The following is a 14,910-nucleotide window of genomic DNA, read 5'->3' on the forward strand; positions in this document are numbered from 1 at the left end:
CAAGAAGAGATATTTATGAATTAAAGCAGTATAATGTTGATATCATACTAATTCCACAGAGTTAGGAAGGTCATTGTCCCAGCTTTACTTTGCCGTTACTGTACATATCTTAGCATGTTGCAATAGTTAACTCCAAATGACAGAACAAATAGGTTCCAGTTGAACAATGTTTACTTCACAGTGTCAGCACAGTACATAGAGGCCATTCCACTCCGCCCCGGTTGAAAAATGACAGTAATTTCTGTGCAGATGCACTAATAAGAGAGGGACACCAGCATAAAAAAGAAGTGTAGGGTTACTTAAAACATGAACTTAAAGGACAACTCCACCACTTGTCTCGAACACCAAACCAGTGTCTACACATCTCCTCGCAGACCGTGTGTGTGTGTACCGGACCAAACGACAGACAGACATGGCAGAAGTCGCACCAGCACTCGCCGCCGCCGCGCCGGCCAAGGCACCCAAGAAGAAGGCAGCAGCCAAGCCCAAGAAAGCGGGACCCAGCGTAGGCGAGCTCATCGTCAAGGCTGTGACCGCCTCCAAGGAGAGGAGCGGCGTGTCCCTGGCTGCGCTCAAGAAGACGCTGGCGGCAGGCGGCTACGACGTGGAGAACAACAACTCCCACGTCAAGATCGCAGTCAAGAGCCTCGTCACCAAGGGCACCCTGGTCCAGACCAAGGGCACCGGTGCATCCGGCTCCTTCAAGCTCAACAAGAAAGCCGTCGAGGCGAAGAAGCCCGCCAAGAAAGCCGCAGTCCCCAAAGTAAAGAAGGTGGCCGCCAAGAAGCCCGCCGCGGCGAAGAAGCCCAAGAAGGTAGCAGCCAAGAAGGCCGTCGCCGCAAAGAAGTCCCCCAAGAAGGCCAAGAAGCCCGCTACACCCAAAAAGGCAGCCAAGAGCCCCAATAAGGCTACAAAGGCAGCCAAGCCCAAAGCCGCCAAGCCCAAGGCAGCCAAGGCCAAGAAGGCAGCCCCCAAGAAGAAGTAAACCTATGTGGTCCTCTGTAGCATATTATTATTATTATGTGACTCATTTCAGAAAACTAGCCTTATGTCGTGTGTCACTACTTCACAGGAGATCCATTTGAATATCAACTTCTTTTTTTTATCAACATGCGTTTTTGGCCAGAAATGCTTTCTGGAACATGTGAACTTTCATGTGCCTTAATAACAAATGTGTATGCCATCTGTAAATACGAATACAATTGTTAAATTACGAGCCTAGTTGGTTTAGCCACTGAAAAATACAGGAAACTTCTCGTTAAACATGATTGGCTGAGATAATGGAAGGGCTGGACATGCCGAGAGATGAGCTCGGATTGGTCTGCCATGTAGCATGCTTCTGTCTATGACATCAGCTGGTCAGTGTAGATAGTAGTAGTAGATCATCCTTTGCTGGTCAGTATGTGTAGATAGTAGTAGTAGATCATCCTTTGCTGGTCAGTATGTGTAGATAGTAGTAGTAGATCATCCTTTGCTGGTCAGTATGTGTAGATAGTAGTAGTAGATCATCCTTTGCTGGTCAGTATGTGTAGATAGTAGTAGTAGATCATCCTTTGCTGGTCAGTATGTGTAGATAGTAGTAGTAGATCATCCTTTGCTGGTCAGTATGTGTAGATAGTAGTAGTAGATCATCCTTTGCTGGTCAGTATGTGTAGATAGTAGTAGTAAATCATCCTTTGCTGGTCAGTATGTGTAGATAGTAGTAGTAAATCATCCTTTGCTGGTCAGTATGTGTAGATAGTAGTAGTAGATCATCCTTTGCTGGTCAGTATGTGTAGATAGTAGTAGTAGATCATCCTTTGCTGGTCAGGTATGTGTAGATAGTAGTAGTAGATCATCCTTTGCTGGTCAGTATGTGTAGATAGTAGTAGTAGATCATCCTTTGCTGGTCAGTATGTGTAGATAGTAGTAGTAGATCATCCTTTGCTGGTCAGTATGTGTAGATAGTAGTAGTAGATCATCCTTTGCTGGTCAGTATGTGTAGATAGTAGTAGTAGATCATCCTTTGCTGGTCAGTATGTGTAGATAGTAGTAGTAGATCATCCTTTGCTGGTCAGTATTTTTTATTAAAGATATACTGTATAGATCTGCGGTTTCTATGTGGATAAAAAGATGAAAAATGCTTCTCTGTGACATCACAGGGTAGGATTAAAAGTATGAAAAATTGTGATTTTCAAAACCTGCAACGAGTTTCTAGCCAGATGGAGGGAATTTCATAGCTCCCCATGTCACTGTGAATCTCACAATTTTTTTTTATGAATTGGGTAAAACATTTATATATTCTTTATCAAAACGTAGAAATGTGCAGTTTTCACATATGTAGACACTGGTTTCGTGCTGTAGATAATGAATATGACTTTGAATAGTGGAGGAGTTGCCCTTTAATCCCCTAGCCAACAAGATGAGCAAGGCATTTAACCCTAATTGCTCCTGTAAGTCATTCTGGATAAGACCGTCTGCTACATACAGTGGGGAAAAAAGGTATTTAGTCAGCCACCAATTGTGCAAGTTCTCCCACTTAAAAAGATGAGAGAGGCCTGTATATTTCATCATAGGTACACGTCAACTATGACAGACAAAATGAGATTTTTTTTCTCCAGAAAATCACATTGTAGGATTTTTAATGAATTTATTTGCAAATTATGGTGGAAAATAAGTATTTGGTCAATAACAAAAGTTTCTCAATACTTTGTTATATACCCTTTGTTGGCAATGACACAGGTCAAACGTTTTCTGTAAGTGTCAGCTTCCTGCTTCCCCTGTTTGTCTCCTGGCCTCTAGAGGTCAGCTGTGTTCCCCTTTGCCTTAGTTCTTCCTCATGTGTCCTAATTAGCTTATCCAGGTCACCTGTGCCTTGTTTCCCCTTGTGTATTTTAGCTGTGTGTTTTCCCCTTGTTTCTCACTTGGTTATTGCGTCCTGACTGTGTGTCTCCTGCTTTGTCTCACCGTGTCAGTCCTAGTAAGTTTTTGAAGTTATCTTTAGTTTGTTTTTCTCCCCTCGTGGAGTTGTTTTGTTTTGCCTCCTGTTTTGGAACATTAAATCTACTTGCCGAGTATTGCCTTGGGTGTTTTATTTGGGTCCTACAACATCTCCTCTGTGGCTAAGGGGTAGTACCCCCAGCTCTACACTTCTGAGACCGGAGTTCTAACCCCGGATTTGTGACAGAATAACCAAGTCAATCATGGACCCAGAAACACTCAGTTCCCAGGACCTGTTGGCGGTGATCATTCGACATGAGGCTTCTTTCCAGCGCCATGAAGCCGTTCTCAGCCGACAAGAGGAGCTGATGGCTAGACATTCTCAACTCCTGGCCGAAATGATGAGTTCCCTTCACCAGCTCTTTGAACGCCTCCTTGGTCCTCCCCCCTTCCCCCGGTCACCTCCCAGTGACGACAGGCCTTCTCGGTTGGCGGAGCCCCGACTACCACCTCCCAAGCCCTTTTCTGGGGATCCAAGCTCTTGCCAGGGTTTCCTCACCCAATGCTCCCTCACCTTCGAGCTCCAACCCTCAAGTTTTCCCACAGACCGTTCCAAGATTGCCTACCTCATTACCCTTCTTTCAGACAAGGCGCTCGCCTGGGCCTCTGCGGTGTGGCAGTCCCAGGAAGCCTGTTGTGACTCCCACGCTGCATTTGTAGAAGAGTTCAGCGGGTGTTCGATCATCCTGTCAGTGGGCGGGAGGCTTCCAGCGCCTACTGTCTCTCCGTCAGGGCCTCCGTATGCACGGCAGATTTTGCCATTGAGTTCGAACCATAGCAGCAAGGAGCGGATGGAATGATGAAGCGCTGAGGGTCTGCTTTCAGGGAGGGTTATCTGAGCCCCTTCAAGATGAGTTAGCCACCCGTGAACCAGCTGAAGATCTCGAGTCCCTCATAGCCTTGGCCATCCGCCTGGACAATCGTCTAAGAGAGCGGAGAACGGCTCGCCGTCAGGTGTCTCAGTCCCAAGTTCCTCTGAGCAGCTCTGTTTCTCCTGTTTGGACTCCGTCATTCAGAGCTGCCCCGGCTCCTGAACTGCCCCAGGATTCCCCGGAGAGCATGCAGTTAGGCCGTTCCAGGCTTTCTTCCAACGAAAGGAGCGTCGCATGAGGGAGCGTCGGTGCCTCTACTGCGGGGTTGCCGGCCACTTCGCTCCACTTGCCCCGAGCTTTGGGAAACGCCTGTCCCCGCCCAGCTACAGGAGGGTTGTGATGGGGAAAATTAGAGCTCCTCCTACTAACGCGGTCCTAGCTATTCCAGCCACTCTGTCCTGGGAGGGCCACCAGCATCGGGTCCAGGCTATGATCGATTCCGGTGCCGCAGGTGATTTTATGGATGTAACCTTGGCTAAGGAACTTAAGATCCCTACCCAACTACTTCCTCAACCCCAGGCAGTTACAGCCTTAGATGGCAGACCTCTGGAACCAGGAAAAGTTACTGAGGCGACTCAGTCCCTGCGACTTACCATCTCTCAACACCAGCAGGAGGAGACCTTCTATCTCATTGACTCTCCCGAGTATCCTATTATCCTGGGTCACCCTTGGCTATGCAGACATAATCCCCAGATCGACTGGCCTACTGGCACCATTCTTAGCTGGGGTCCCACTTGCCAACTCACCTGCATGCTTCAGAGTTCCTCAGCCCCTAGTACCCAGTTTCAAGAGTCTGTTGACGTCTCCCGAGTCCCCAGTGTTTACCATCGGTTCAAGGCAGTGTTCAGCAAGGCCCGGGCTACTGCCTTACCGCCTCATCGCACTTATGACTGTGCCATTGATCTACTCCCTGGGTGCTGCCCTCCCTAGAGGTCGGATCTTTTCCTTGTCCTCCCCGAGCACGCAGCTATGGACACCTACATTAAGGAGTCCTTGGCAGCCGGCCTCATCTATGCCTCTACTTCCCCGGCTAGGGGCGGGCTTTTTTGTTGAAAAGAAAGACGGGGGTCTGAGGCCTTGTATTGATTACCGGGGACTCAACAAGATCACGGTTCGGAATCGATACCCTCTTCCTCTCATGGCCACTGCTTTTGAGCTGCTTCAAGGGGCTTCCATTTTTACTAAGCTGGATCTCCGCAATGCTTACCATCTCGTGCACATCCGGCCAGGAGATCGAATGAAGACGGCGTTCAACACGCCCACGGGACACTATGAATATCGGGTGATGCCGTTCGGGCTCACCAATGCCCCGCAGTATTCCAAGCCCTGATTAATGATGTTCTCCGGGATATGCTTAATCTGTTCGTCTTCGTGTACCTGGACGATATCCTCATCTTCTCGAGGTCACTGAAGGAACATGAGGGGCATGTTAGCCGGGTTCTCCAGAGGCTCCTTGACAATCACCTCTACGTTAAGCCTGAGAAGTGTGAATTTCATGTTTCTCAGACTCAGTTTCTCGGGTTTATTGTCACTCCCGGGCACCTAGAGATGGATCCCAAGAAGGTCAAGGCGGTCCACGATTGGCCCACACCTGCCACGGTCAAGGAGGTTCCAACGGTTCATTGGCTTTTCTAACTTCTATCGGAAGTTCATCAAGAATTTCAGCTCGGTGGTAGCCCCCTTGCGACGCTTACCAAGGGAGGAGGGACCAAGATTCACTGGGGTCCGGAAGCAGCAGGGGCCTTCGAGGATCTCAGCGCCGCTTCACTTCTGCTCCGATTCTGGTGACCCCTGACCCAGAGAGACCTTTCGTGGTGGAGGTGGACGCCTCAGAGGTGGGGGTGGGAGCCGTCCTGTCACAGAGGGGTGCGGATGGGAGATTACACCCTTGTGCCTTCATGTCTCGCCGCCTGTCGGAGGCCGAGCGCAACTACCACGTGGGGGATCTAGAGTTGCTTGCGGTAAAACTGGCCTTGGAAGAGTGGCGCCATTGGCTTGAGGGGGCTCAGCACCCTTTCCAGGTTCTCACAGACCACAAGAACCTGGAATATCTCCAACAGGCTAAGCGGATGAACCCTCGGCAAGCACGATGGTCCCTTTTCTTTAATCGATTCCAGTTCCTCCTGACTTACCGACCTGGCACCAAGAACGTCAAGCCGGATGCTCTGTCTCGAGTCTATTCTCCCGAGGTACAAGAGAAGCCCTTGGCATCGATTATTCGAGGTCTGGATCGTCGCACCTCTTCAGTGGGAACTAGAAAGAGGGGTACGAGAAGCTCTTGCCCATGAGCCCGATCCAGGCGGTGGTCCTGCCGGTCGCCTGTACGTTCCTCTCTCGGTTCGGGCCGCGTCTTGCAGTGGGGTCATGAGTCGCCCTTGACATGCCATCCTGGCAGTGCTCGCACACTGGAGTTCCTCCGGCGGCGGTTTTGGTGGCCGTCCATCAAGAAGGACGTGCAGGTCTATGTTGAGGCCTGCCCTGTGTGCAACCAGGGAAAGTCGACACGCCAGCGACCCCAGGGACTGCTCCATCCCTTACCTGTTCCTCGAAGGCCATGGTCACACCTTTCTCTGGACTTTGTTACGGGACTTCCTCTATCCCAGGGCAACACCGTCATCCTTGTGGTGGTAGACCGTTTCTCTAAGGCTGCCCGGTTTATTCCCCTGCCCAAGCTGCCTCGGCTAAGGAGACTGCTGAGCTCCTCATGAACCATGTCTTCCGGATATTTGGCATTCCCCTGGACGTGGTCTCTGACCGAGGTCCCCAATTCTCGTCCCGGTTTTGGGGGCCTTCTGCAGGCTTATTGGGGCCACAGCCAGCCTATCGTCAGGATTCCATCCAGAGTCTAATGGCCAAACGGAACGGATTAATCAGGATCTGGAGACCACCCTGCGGTGTATGGCGGCCAGTAATCCCACGTCTTGGGCCACCTATATCATTTGGGCTGAATATGCCCACAACACCCTCCAGTCCTCAGCCACCGGATTGTCCCCCTTCGAATGCCAGTTCGGGTTACAACCCTCCATTATTTCCAGAGGAAGAGGCGCAAGTTGGTGTTCCCTCGGCCCAGCGCTTTGTCCAACGCTGTAGGCGGACCTGGAAGAAGGCCAGGTGTACCCTCCTTCGGACCTCCCAGAGATACCAAAGTCAGGCTAATCGCCACCGCCGGACGGTTCCCTAGTTTCCGAGCTGGACAGAGAGTTTGGTTGGCCACTAAGAACTTGCCCCTCCGGGTCGAATCCAAGAAGCTTTCCCAGAGATACATCGGCCCTTTCCGCATTGCTAGAAAGGTTAACCCTGTTTCGTATCGTTTAGTTCTGCCTCGCTCCCTTAGAGTTAACCCCACTTTCCATGTTTCACTCCTTAAACCTGTCTTGTCTTCTCCTTTTGCCCCCCCACACAGACCCCCGCCACCTCCCAGGATCATAGACGGCCAGCCAGCCTACACAGTCCGCCGGATACTGGACTCCCGGAGGGTCCAGAACTCTCTGCAGTATCTGGTGGACTGGGAGGGCTACGGGCCAGAGGAGCGCTCCTGGGTTCCAGCCAGGGACATCCTGGACCCAGGGTTGATCCGAGATTTTTCGCACCCTGGGGCCAGGGTGTTCTGGAAGGAACGTCAGGAGTCGTTCCTAGAGGAGGGGTCCTGTCAGCTTCCTGCTTCCCCTGTTTGTCTCCTGGCCTCTAGAGGTCAGCTGTGTTCCCCCCTTTGCCTTAGTTCTTCCTCATGTGTCCTAATTAGCTTATCCAGGTCACCTGTGCCTTGTTTCCCCTTGTGTATTTTAGCTGTGTGTTTTCCCCTTGTTTCTCACTTGGTTATTGCGTCCTGACTGTGTGTCTCCTGCTTTGTCTCACCGTGTCAGTCCTAGTAAGTTTTTGAAGTTATCTTTAGTTTGTTTTTCTCCCCTCGTGGAGTTGTTTTGTTTTGCCTCCTGTTTTGGAACATTAAATCTACTTGCCTGGAGTATTGCCTTGGGTGTTTTATTTGGGTCCTACAACATCTCCTCTGTGGCTAAGGGGTAGTACCCCCCAGCTCTACACTTCTGAGACCGGAGTTCTAACCCGGATTTGTGACAGTAAGTCTTCACAAGGTTTTCACACACTGTTGCTGGTATTTTGGCCCATTCCTCCATGCAGATCTCCTCTAGAGCAGTGATGTTTTGGGGCTGTCGCTGGGCAACACAGACTTTCAACTCCCTCCAAAGATGTTCTATGGGGTTGAGATCTGGAGACTGGCTAGGCCACTCCAGGACCTTGAAATGCTTCTTACGAAGCCACTCCTTCGTTGCCCGGGTGGTGTGTTTGGGATCATTGTCATGCTGAAAGACCCAGCCACATTTCATCTTCAATGCCCTTGCTGATGGAAGGAGGTTTTCACTCAAAATCTCACGATAATGGCCCCATTCATTCTTTCCTTTACACGGATCAGTCGTCCTGGTCCCTTTGCAGAAAAACAGCCCCAAAGCATGATGTTTCCACCCCCATGCTTCACAGTAGGTATGGTGTTCTTTGGATGCAACTCAGCATTCTTTGTCCTCCAAACACGACGAGTTGAGTTTTTACCAAAAAGTTCTATTTTGGTTTCATCTGACCATATGACATTCTCCCAATCTTCTTCTGGATCATCCAAATGCACTCTAGCAAACTTCAGACGGGCCTGGACGTGTACTGGCTTAAGCAGGGGGACACGTCTGGCACTGCAGGATTTGAGTCCCTGGCGGCGTAGTGTGTTACTGATGGTAGGCTTTGTTACTTTGGTCCCAGGTCTCTGCAGGTCATTCACTAGGTCCCCCCGTGTGGTTCTGGGATTTTTGCTCACCGTTCTTGTGATCATTTTGACCCCACAGGGTGAGATCTTGCGTGGAGCCCCAGATCGAGTGAGATTATCAATGGTCTTTTATGTCTTCCATTTCCTAATAATTGCTCCCACAGTTGATTTCTTCAAACCAAGCTGCTTACCTATTGCAGATTCAGTCTTCCCAGCCTGGTGCAGGTCTACAATTTTGTTTCTGGTGTCCTTTGACAACTCTTTGGTCTTGGCCATAGTGGAGTTTGGAGTGTGACTGTTTGAGGTTGTGGACAGGTGTCTTTTATACTGATAACAAGTTCAAACAGGTCCATTAATACAGGTAACGAGTGGAGGACAGAGGAGCCTCTTAAAGAAGAAGTTACAGATCTGTGAGAGCCAGAAATCTTGCTTGTTTGTAGGTGACCAAATACTTATTTTCCACCATAATTTGCAGACAAATTCATTGAAAATCCTACAATGTGATTTTCTGGATATTTTCCCTCAATTTGTCTGTCATAGTTGACGTGTACCTATGATGAAAATTACAGGCCTCTCTCATCTTTTTAAGTGGGAGAACTTGCACAATTGGTGGCTGACTAAATACTTTTTTTTCCCACTGTAACTAAAATGTACAGAGGAGTGAAACAACTATCTAAGAAGAGGAGTGAACCAACTATGTAAAAAGCACTCAAGAAATGAACACTGGAATTCATCTTGTAAACAGAGCTGACGACAATCCTAACCCTAACATATTAATTAAATTCACCCTCTCTCCTCCTCCTCTTCCCTCCTCTATTCTAGTTTCCTCCATCAGTCTCCTTCTCTCTTTTATTCTAGTCCCCTCCATCAGTCTCCTCCTCTCCTTTATTCTAGTTCCCTCCATCAGCCTCCTCCTCTCCTTTATTATAGTCTCCTCCATCAGTCTCCTCCTCTCCTTTATTCTAGTCTCCTCCATCAGTCTCCTCTCCTTTATTCTAGTCTCCCCATCAGACTCCTCCTCTCCTTTATTCTAGTCTCCTCCATCAGTCTCCTCCTCTCCTTTATTCTAGTCTCCTCCATCAGTCTCCTCCTCTCCTTTATTCTAGTCTCCTCCATCAGCCTCCTCTCCTTTATTCTAGTCTCCTCCATCAGTCTCCTCCTCTCCTTTATTCTAGTCCCCTCCATCAGTCTCCTCCTCTCCTTTATTCTAGTCTCCTCCTCTCCTTTATTCTAGTCTCCTACATCAGTCTCCTCTCCTTTATTCTAGTCTCCTCCATCAGGCTCCTCTTCTCCTTTATTCTAGTTTCCTCCATCAGTCTCCTCCTCTCCTTTATTCTAGTCTCCTACATCAGTCTCCTTCTCACCTTTATTCTAGTCTCGTCCATCAGTCTCCTCCTCTCCTTTATTCTAGTCTCCTCCATCAGTATCCTCCTCTCCTATATTCTAGTCTCCTCCATCAGTCTCCTCCTCTCCTTTATTCTAGTCTCCTCCATCAGTCTGCTCCTCTCCTTTATTCTAGTCTCCTCCATCAGTCTCCTCCTCTCCTTTATTCTAGTCCCCTCCATCAGTCTCCTCCTCTCCTTTATTCTAGTCTCCTCCTCTCCTTTATTCTAGTCTCCTACATAAGTCTCCTCTCCTTTATTCTAGTCTCCTCCATCAGTCTCCTCTTCTCCTATATTCTAGTTTCCTCCATCAGTCTCCTCCTCTCCATTATTATAGTCTCCTAAATCAGTCTCCTCCTCTCCTTTATTCTAGTGTTCTCCATCAGTCACTTCCTCTCCTTTATTCTAGTCTCCTACATCAGTCTCCTCCTCTCCTTTATTCTGGTCTCCTCCATCACTCTCCTCTTCTCCTTTATTCTAGTCTCCTCCATCAGTCTCCTCCTCTCCTTTATTCTAGTGTCCTCCATCAGTCTCCTCCTCTCCTTTATTCTTGTCTCCTCCATCAGTCTCCTCCTCTCCTTTATTTTAGTCTCCTCCATCAGTCTCCTCATCTCCTTTATTCTAGTCTCCTCCATCAGTCTCCTCCTCTCCTTTATTCTAGTCTCCTCCATCAGTCTCCTCCTCTCCTTTATTCTAGTCTCCTCCATCAGTCTCCTCCTTCTCCTTTATTCTAGTCTCGTCCATCAGGCTCCTCCTCTCCTTTATTCTAGTCTCCTCCATCAGTCTCCTCCTCTCCTTTATTCTAGTTTCCTCCATCAGTCTCCTCCTCTCCTTTATTCTAGTCTCCTACATCAGTCTCCTCCTCTCCTTTATTCTAGTCTCCTCCATCAGTCTCCTCCTCTCCTTTATTCTAGTCTCCTACATCAGGCTCCTCCTCTCCTTTATTCTAGTCTCCTCCATCAGTCTCCTCCTCGCCTTTATTCTAGTACTCCTCCATCAGTCTCCTCCTCTCCTTTATTCTAGTTCCCTCCATCAGTCTCCTCCTCTCCTTTATTCTAGTCTCCTCCATCAGTCTCCTCCTCTCCTTTATTCTAGTCTCCTCCATCAGTCTCCTCCTCTCCTTTATTCTAGTCTCCTCCATCAGTCTCCTCCTCTCCTTTATTCTAGTCTCCTCAATCAGTCTCCTCTCCTTTATTCTAGTCTCCTCCATCAGACTCCTCCACTCCTTTATTCTAGTCTCCTAAATCAGGCTCCTCCTCTCCTTTATTCTAGTGTCCTCCATCAGTCTCCTCCTCTCCTTTATTCTGGTCTCCTCCATCAGTCTCCTCTTCTCCTTTATTCTAGTCTCCTCCATCAGTCTCCTCCTCTCCTTTATTCTAGTGTCCTCCTCTCCTTTATTCTAGTCTCCTCCATCAGTCTCCTCCTCTCCTTTATTCTAGTCTCCTCCATCAGTCTCCTCCTCTCCTTTATTCTAGTCTCCTCCATCAGTCTCCTCCTCTCATTTATTCTAGTTTCCTCCATCAGTCTCCTCCTCTCCATTATTATAGTCTCCTAAATCAGTCTCCTCCTCTCCTTTATTCTAGTGTTCTCCATCAGTCACTTCCTCTCCTTTATTCTAGTCTCCTACATCAGTCTCCTCCTCTCCTTTATTCTGGTCTCCTCCATCACTCTCCTCTTCTCCTTTATTCTAGTCTCCTCCATCAGTCTCCTCCTCTCCTTTATTCTAGTCTCCTCCATCAGTCTCCTCCTCTCCTTTATTCTTGTCTCCTCCATCAGTCTCCTCCTCTCCTTTATTCTAGTCTCCTCCATCAGTCTCCTCATCTCCTTTATTCTAGTCTCCTCCATCAGTCTCCTCCTCTCCTTTATTCTAGTCTCCTCCATCAGTCTCCTCCTCTCCTTTATTCTAGTCTCCTCCATCAGTCTCCTCCTTCTCCTTTATTCTAGTCTCGTCCATCAGGCTCCTCCTCTCCTTTATTCTAGTCTCCTCCATCAGTCTCCTCCTCTCCTTTATTCTAGTTTCCTCCATCAGTCTCCTCCTCTCCTTTATTCTAGTCTCCTACATCAGTCTCCTCCTCTCCTTTATTCTAGTCTCCTCCATCAGTCTCCTCCTCTCCTTTATTCTAGTCTCCTACATCAGGCTCCTCCTCTCCTTTATTCTAGTCTCCTCCATCAGTCTCCTCCTCGCCTTTATTCTAGTACTCCTCCATCAGTCTCCTCCTCTCCTTTATTCTAGTTCCCTCCATCAGTCTCCTCCTCTCCTTTATTCTAGTCTCCTCCATCAGTCTCCTCCTCTCCTTTATTCTAGTCTCCTCCATCAGTCTCCTCCTCTCCTTTATTCTAGTCTCCTCCATCAGTCTCCTCCTCTCCTTTATTCTAGTCTCCTCAATCAGTCTCCTCTCCTTTATTCTAGTCTCCTCCATCAGTCTCCTCTTCTCCATTATTCTAGTTTCCTCCATCAGTCTCCTCCTCTCCTTTATTCTAGTCTCCTAAATCAGGCTCCTCCTCTCCTTTATTCTAGTGTCCTCCATCAGTCTCCTCCTCTCCTTTATTCTAGTCTCCTATATCAGTCTCCTCCTCTCCTTTATTCTGGTCTCCTCCATCAGTCTCCTCTTCTCCTTTATTCTAGTCTCCTCCATCAGTCTCCTCCTCTCCTTTATTCTAGTCTCCTCCTCTCCTTTATTCTAGTCTCCTCCATCAGTCTCCTCCTCTCCTTTATTCTAGTCTCCTCCATCAGTCTCCTCCTCTCCTTTATTCTAGTCTCCTCCATCAGTCTCCTCCTCTCATTTATTCTAGTCTCCTCCATCAGTCTCCTCCTCTCCTTTATTCTAGTCTCCTCCATCAGTCTCCTCCTCTCCTTTATTCTAGTCTCCTACATCAGTCTCCTCCTCTCGTTTATTCTAGTCTCCTCCATCAGTCTCCTCTTCTCCTTTATTCTAGTTTCCTCCATCAGTCTCCTCCTCTCCTTTATTCTAGTCTCCTACATCAGTCTCCTCCTCTCCTTTATTCTAGTCTCGTCCATCAGTCTCCTCCTCTCCTTTATTCTAGTCTCCTCCATCAGTCTCCTCTTCTCCTTTATTCTAGTCTCCTCCATCAGTCTCCTCCTCTCCTTTATTCTAGTACTCCTCCATCAGTCTCCTCCTCTCCTTTATTCTAGTGTCCTCCATCAGTCTCCTCCTCTCCTTTATTCTAGTCTCCTATATCAGTCTCCTCCTCTCCTTTATTCTGGTCTCCTCCATCAGTCTCCTCTTCTCCTTTATTCTAGTCTCCTCCATCAGTCTCCTCCTCTCCTTTATTCTAGTCTCCTACATCAGTCTCCTCCTCTCCTTTATTCTAGTCTCGTCCATCAGTCTCCTCCTCTCCTTTATTCTAGTCTCCTACATCAGTCTCCTCCTCTCCTTTATTCTAGTCTCCTCCATCAGTCTCCTCCTCTCCTTTATTCTAGTCTCCTCCATCAGTCTCCTCTCCTTTAGTCTAGTCTCCCCATCAGACCCCTCCTCTCCTTTATTCTAGTCTCCTCCATCAGACTCCTCCTCTCCTTTATTCTAGTCTCCTCCATCAGTCTCCTCCTCTCCTTTATTCTAGTCTCCTCCATCAGTCTCCTCCCCTCCTTTATTCTAGTCTCCTCCATCAGTTTCCTCCTTCTCCTTTATTCTAGTCTCGTCCATCAGTCTCCTCCTCTCCTTTATTCTAGTCTCCTTCATCAGTCTCCTCCTCTCCTTTATTCTAGTCTCCTCCATCAGTCTCCTCCTCTCCTTTATTCTAGTCTCCTTCATCAGTCTCCTCCTCTCCTTTATTCTAGTCTCCTCCATCAGTCTCCTCCTCTCCTTTATTCTAGTCTCCTACATCAGTCTACTCCTCTCCTTTATTCTGGTCTCCTCCATCAGTCTCCTCTTCTCCTTTATTCTAGTCTCCTCCATCAGTCTCCTCCTCTCCTTTATTCTAGTCTCCTACATCAGGCTCCTCCTCTCCTTTATTCTAGTCTCTTCCATCACTCTCCTTCTCTCTTTTATTATAGTCTCCTCCATCAGTATCCTCCTCTCCTTTATTCTAGTCCCCTCCATCAGTCTCCTCCTCTCCTTTATTCTAGTCTCCTCCATCAGTCTCCTCCTCTCCTTTATTTTCGTCTCCTCCATCAGGCTTCTTTATTCTAGTCCCCTGCATCAGTCTCCTCCTCTCTTTTATTCTAGTCTCCTCCATCAGTCTCCTCCTCTCCTTTATTCTAGTCTCCTCCATGAGTCTCCTCCTCTCATTTATTCTAGTCTCCTCCATCAGTCTCCTCCTCTCCTTTATTCTCGTCTCCTTCATCAGTCTCCTCCTCTCCTTTATTCTAGTCTCTTCCATCAGTCTCCTCCTCTCCTTTATTCTAGTCTCCTCCATCAGTCTCATTCTCTCCTTTATTCTAGTCTCCTCCATCAGTCTCCTCCTCTCCTTTATTCTAGTCTCTTCCATCAGTCTCCTCCTCTCCTTTATTCTAGTCTCCTCCATCAGTCTCCTCCTCTCCTTTATTCTCTTCCATCAGTCTCCTCATCTCCTTTATTCTAGTATTCTCCATCAGTCTCCTCCTCTCCTTTATTCTAGTCCCCTCCATCAGTCTCCTCATCTCCTTTATTCTAGTCCCCTCCTTCAGTCTCCTCCTCTCCTTTATTCTACTCTCCTCCAACAGTCTCCTCTTCTCCTTTATTCTAGTTCCCTCCATCAGGCTCCTCCTCTCCTTTATTCTAGTCTCCTCCATCAGTCTCCTCCTCTCCTTTATTCTAGTTCCCTCCATCAGGCTCCTCCTCTCCTTTATTCTAGTCTCCTCCATCAGTCTCCTCCTCTCCTTTATTCTAGTTCCCTCCATCAGGCTCCTCCTCTCCTTTATTCTCGTTTCTCCATCCGTCTCCTCCTCTCCTTTATTCTAGTCTCCTCC

General features: G+C 48.3%; 1 protein-coding gene across 1 annotated transcript in view; it reads left to right on the forward strand.

Moving 5' to 3' along the window:
* LOC121539698 (histone H1-like) overlaps window positions 1-1,332 on the forward strand; it is a 1,700-nt gene extending 368 nt beyond the window's left edge. Inside the window, exon 1 of the mRNA XM_045207514.1 lies at window positions 1-1,332. This exon is cut by the window's left edge and continues 368 nt beyond it. Coding sequence (XP_045063449.1) covers window positions 413-985 — 573 coding nt within the window. The 5' untranslated portion in view covers window positions 1-412 and the 3' untranslated portion in view covers window positions 986-1,332.
* Window positions 1,333-14,910: the final 13,578 nt, after the last annotated feature.

Source organism: Coregonus clupeaformis, chromosome 25 (assembly GCF_020615455.1).
Source record: "Coregonus clupeaformis isolate EN_2021a chromosome 25, ASM2061545v1, whole genome shotgun sequence".
NCBI lineage: Eukaryota > Metazoa > Chordata > Actinopteri > Salmoniformes > Salmonidae > Coregonus > Coregonus clupeaformis.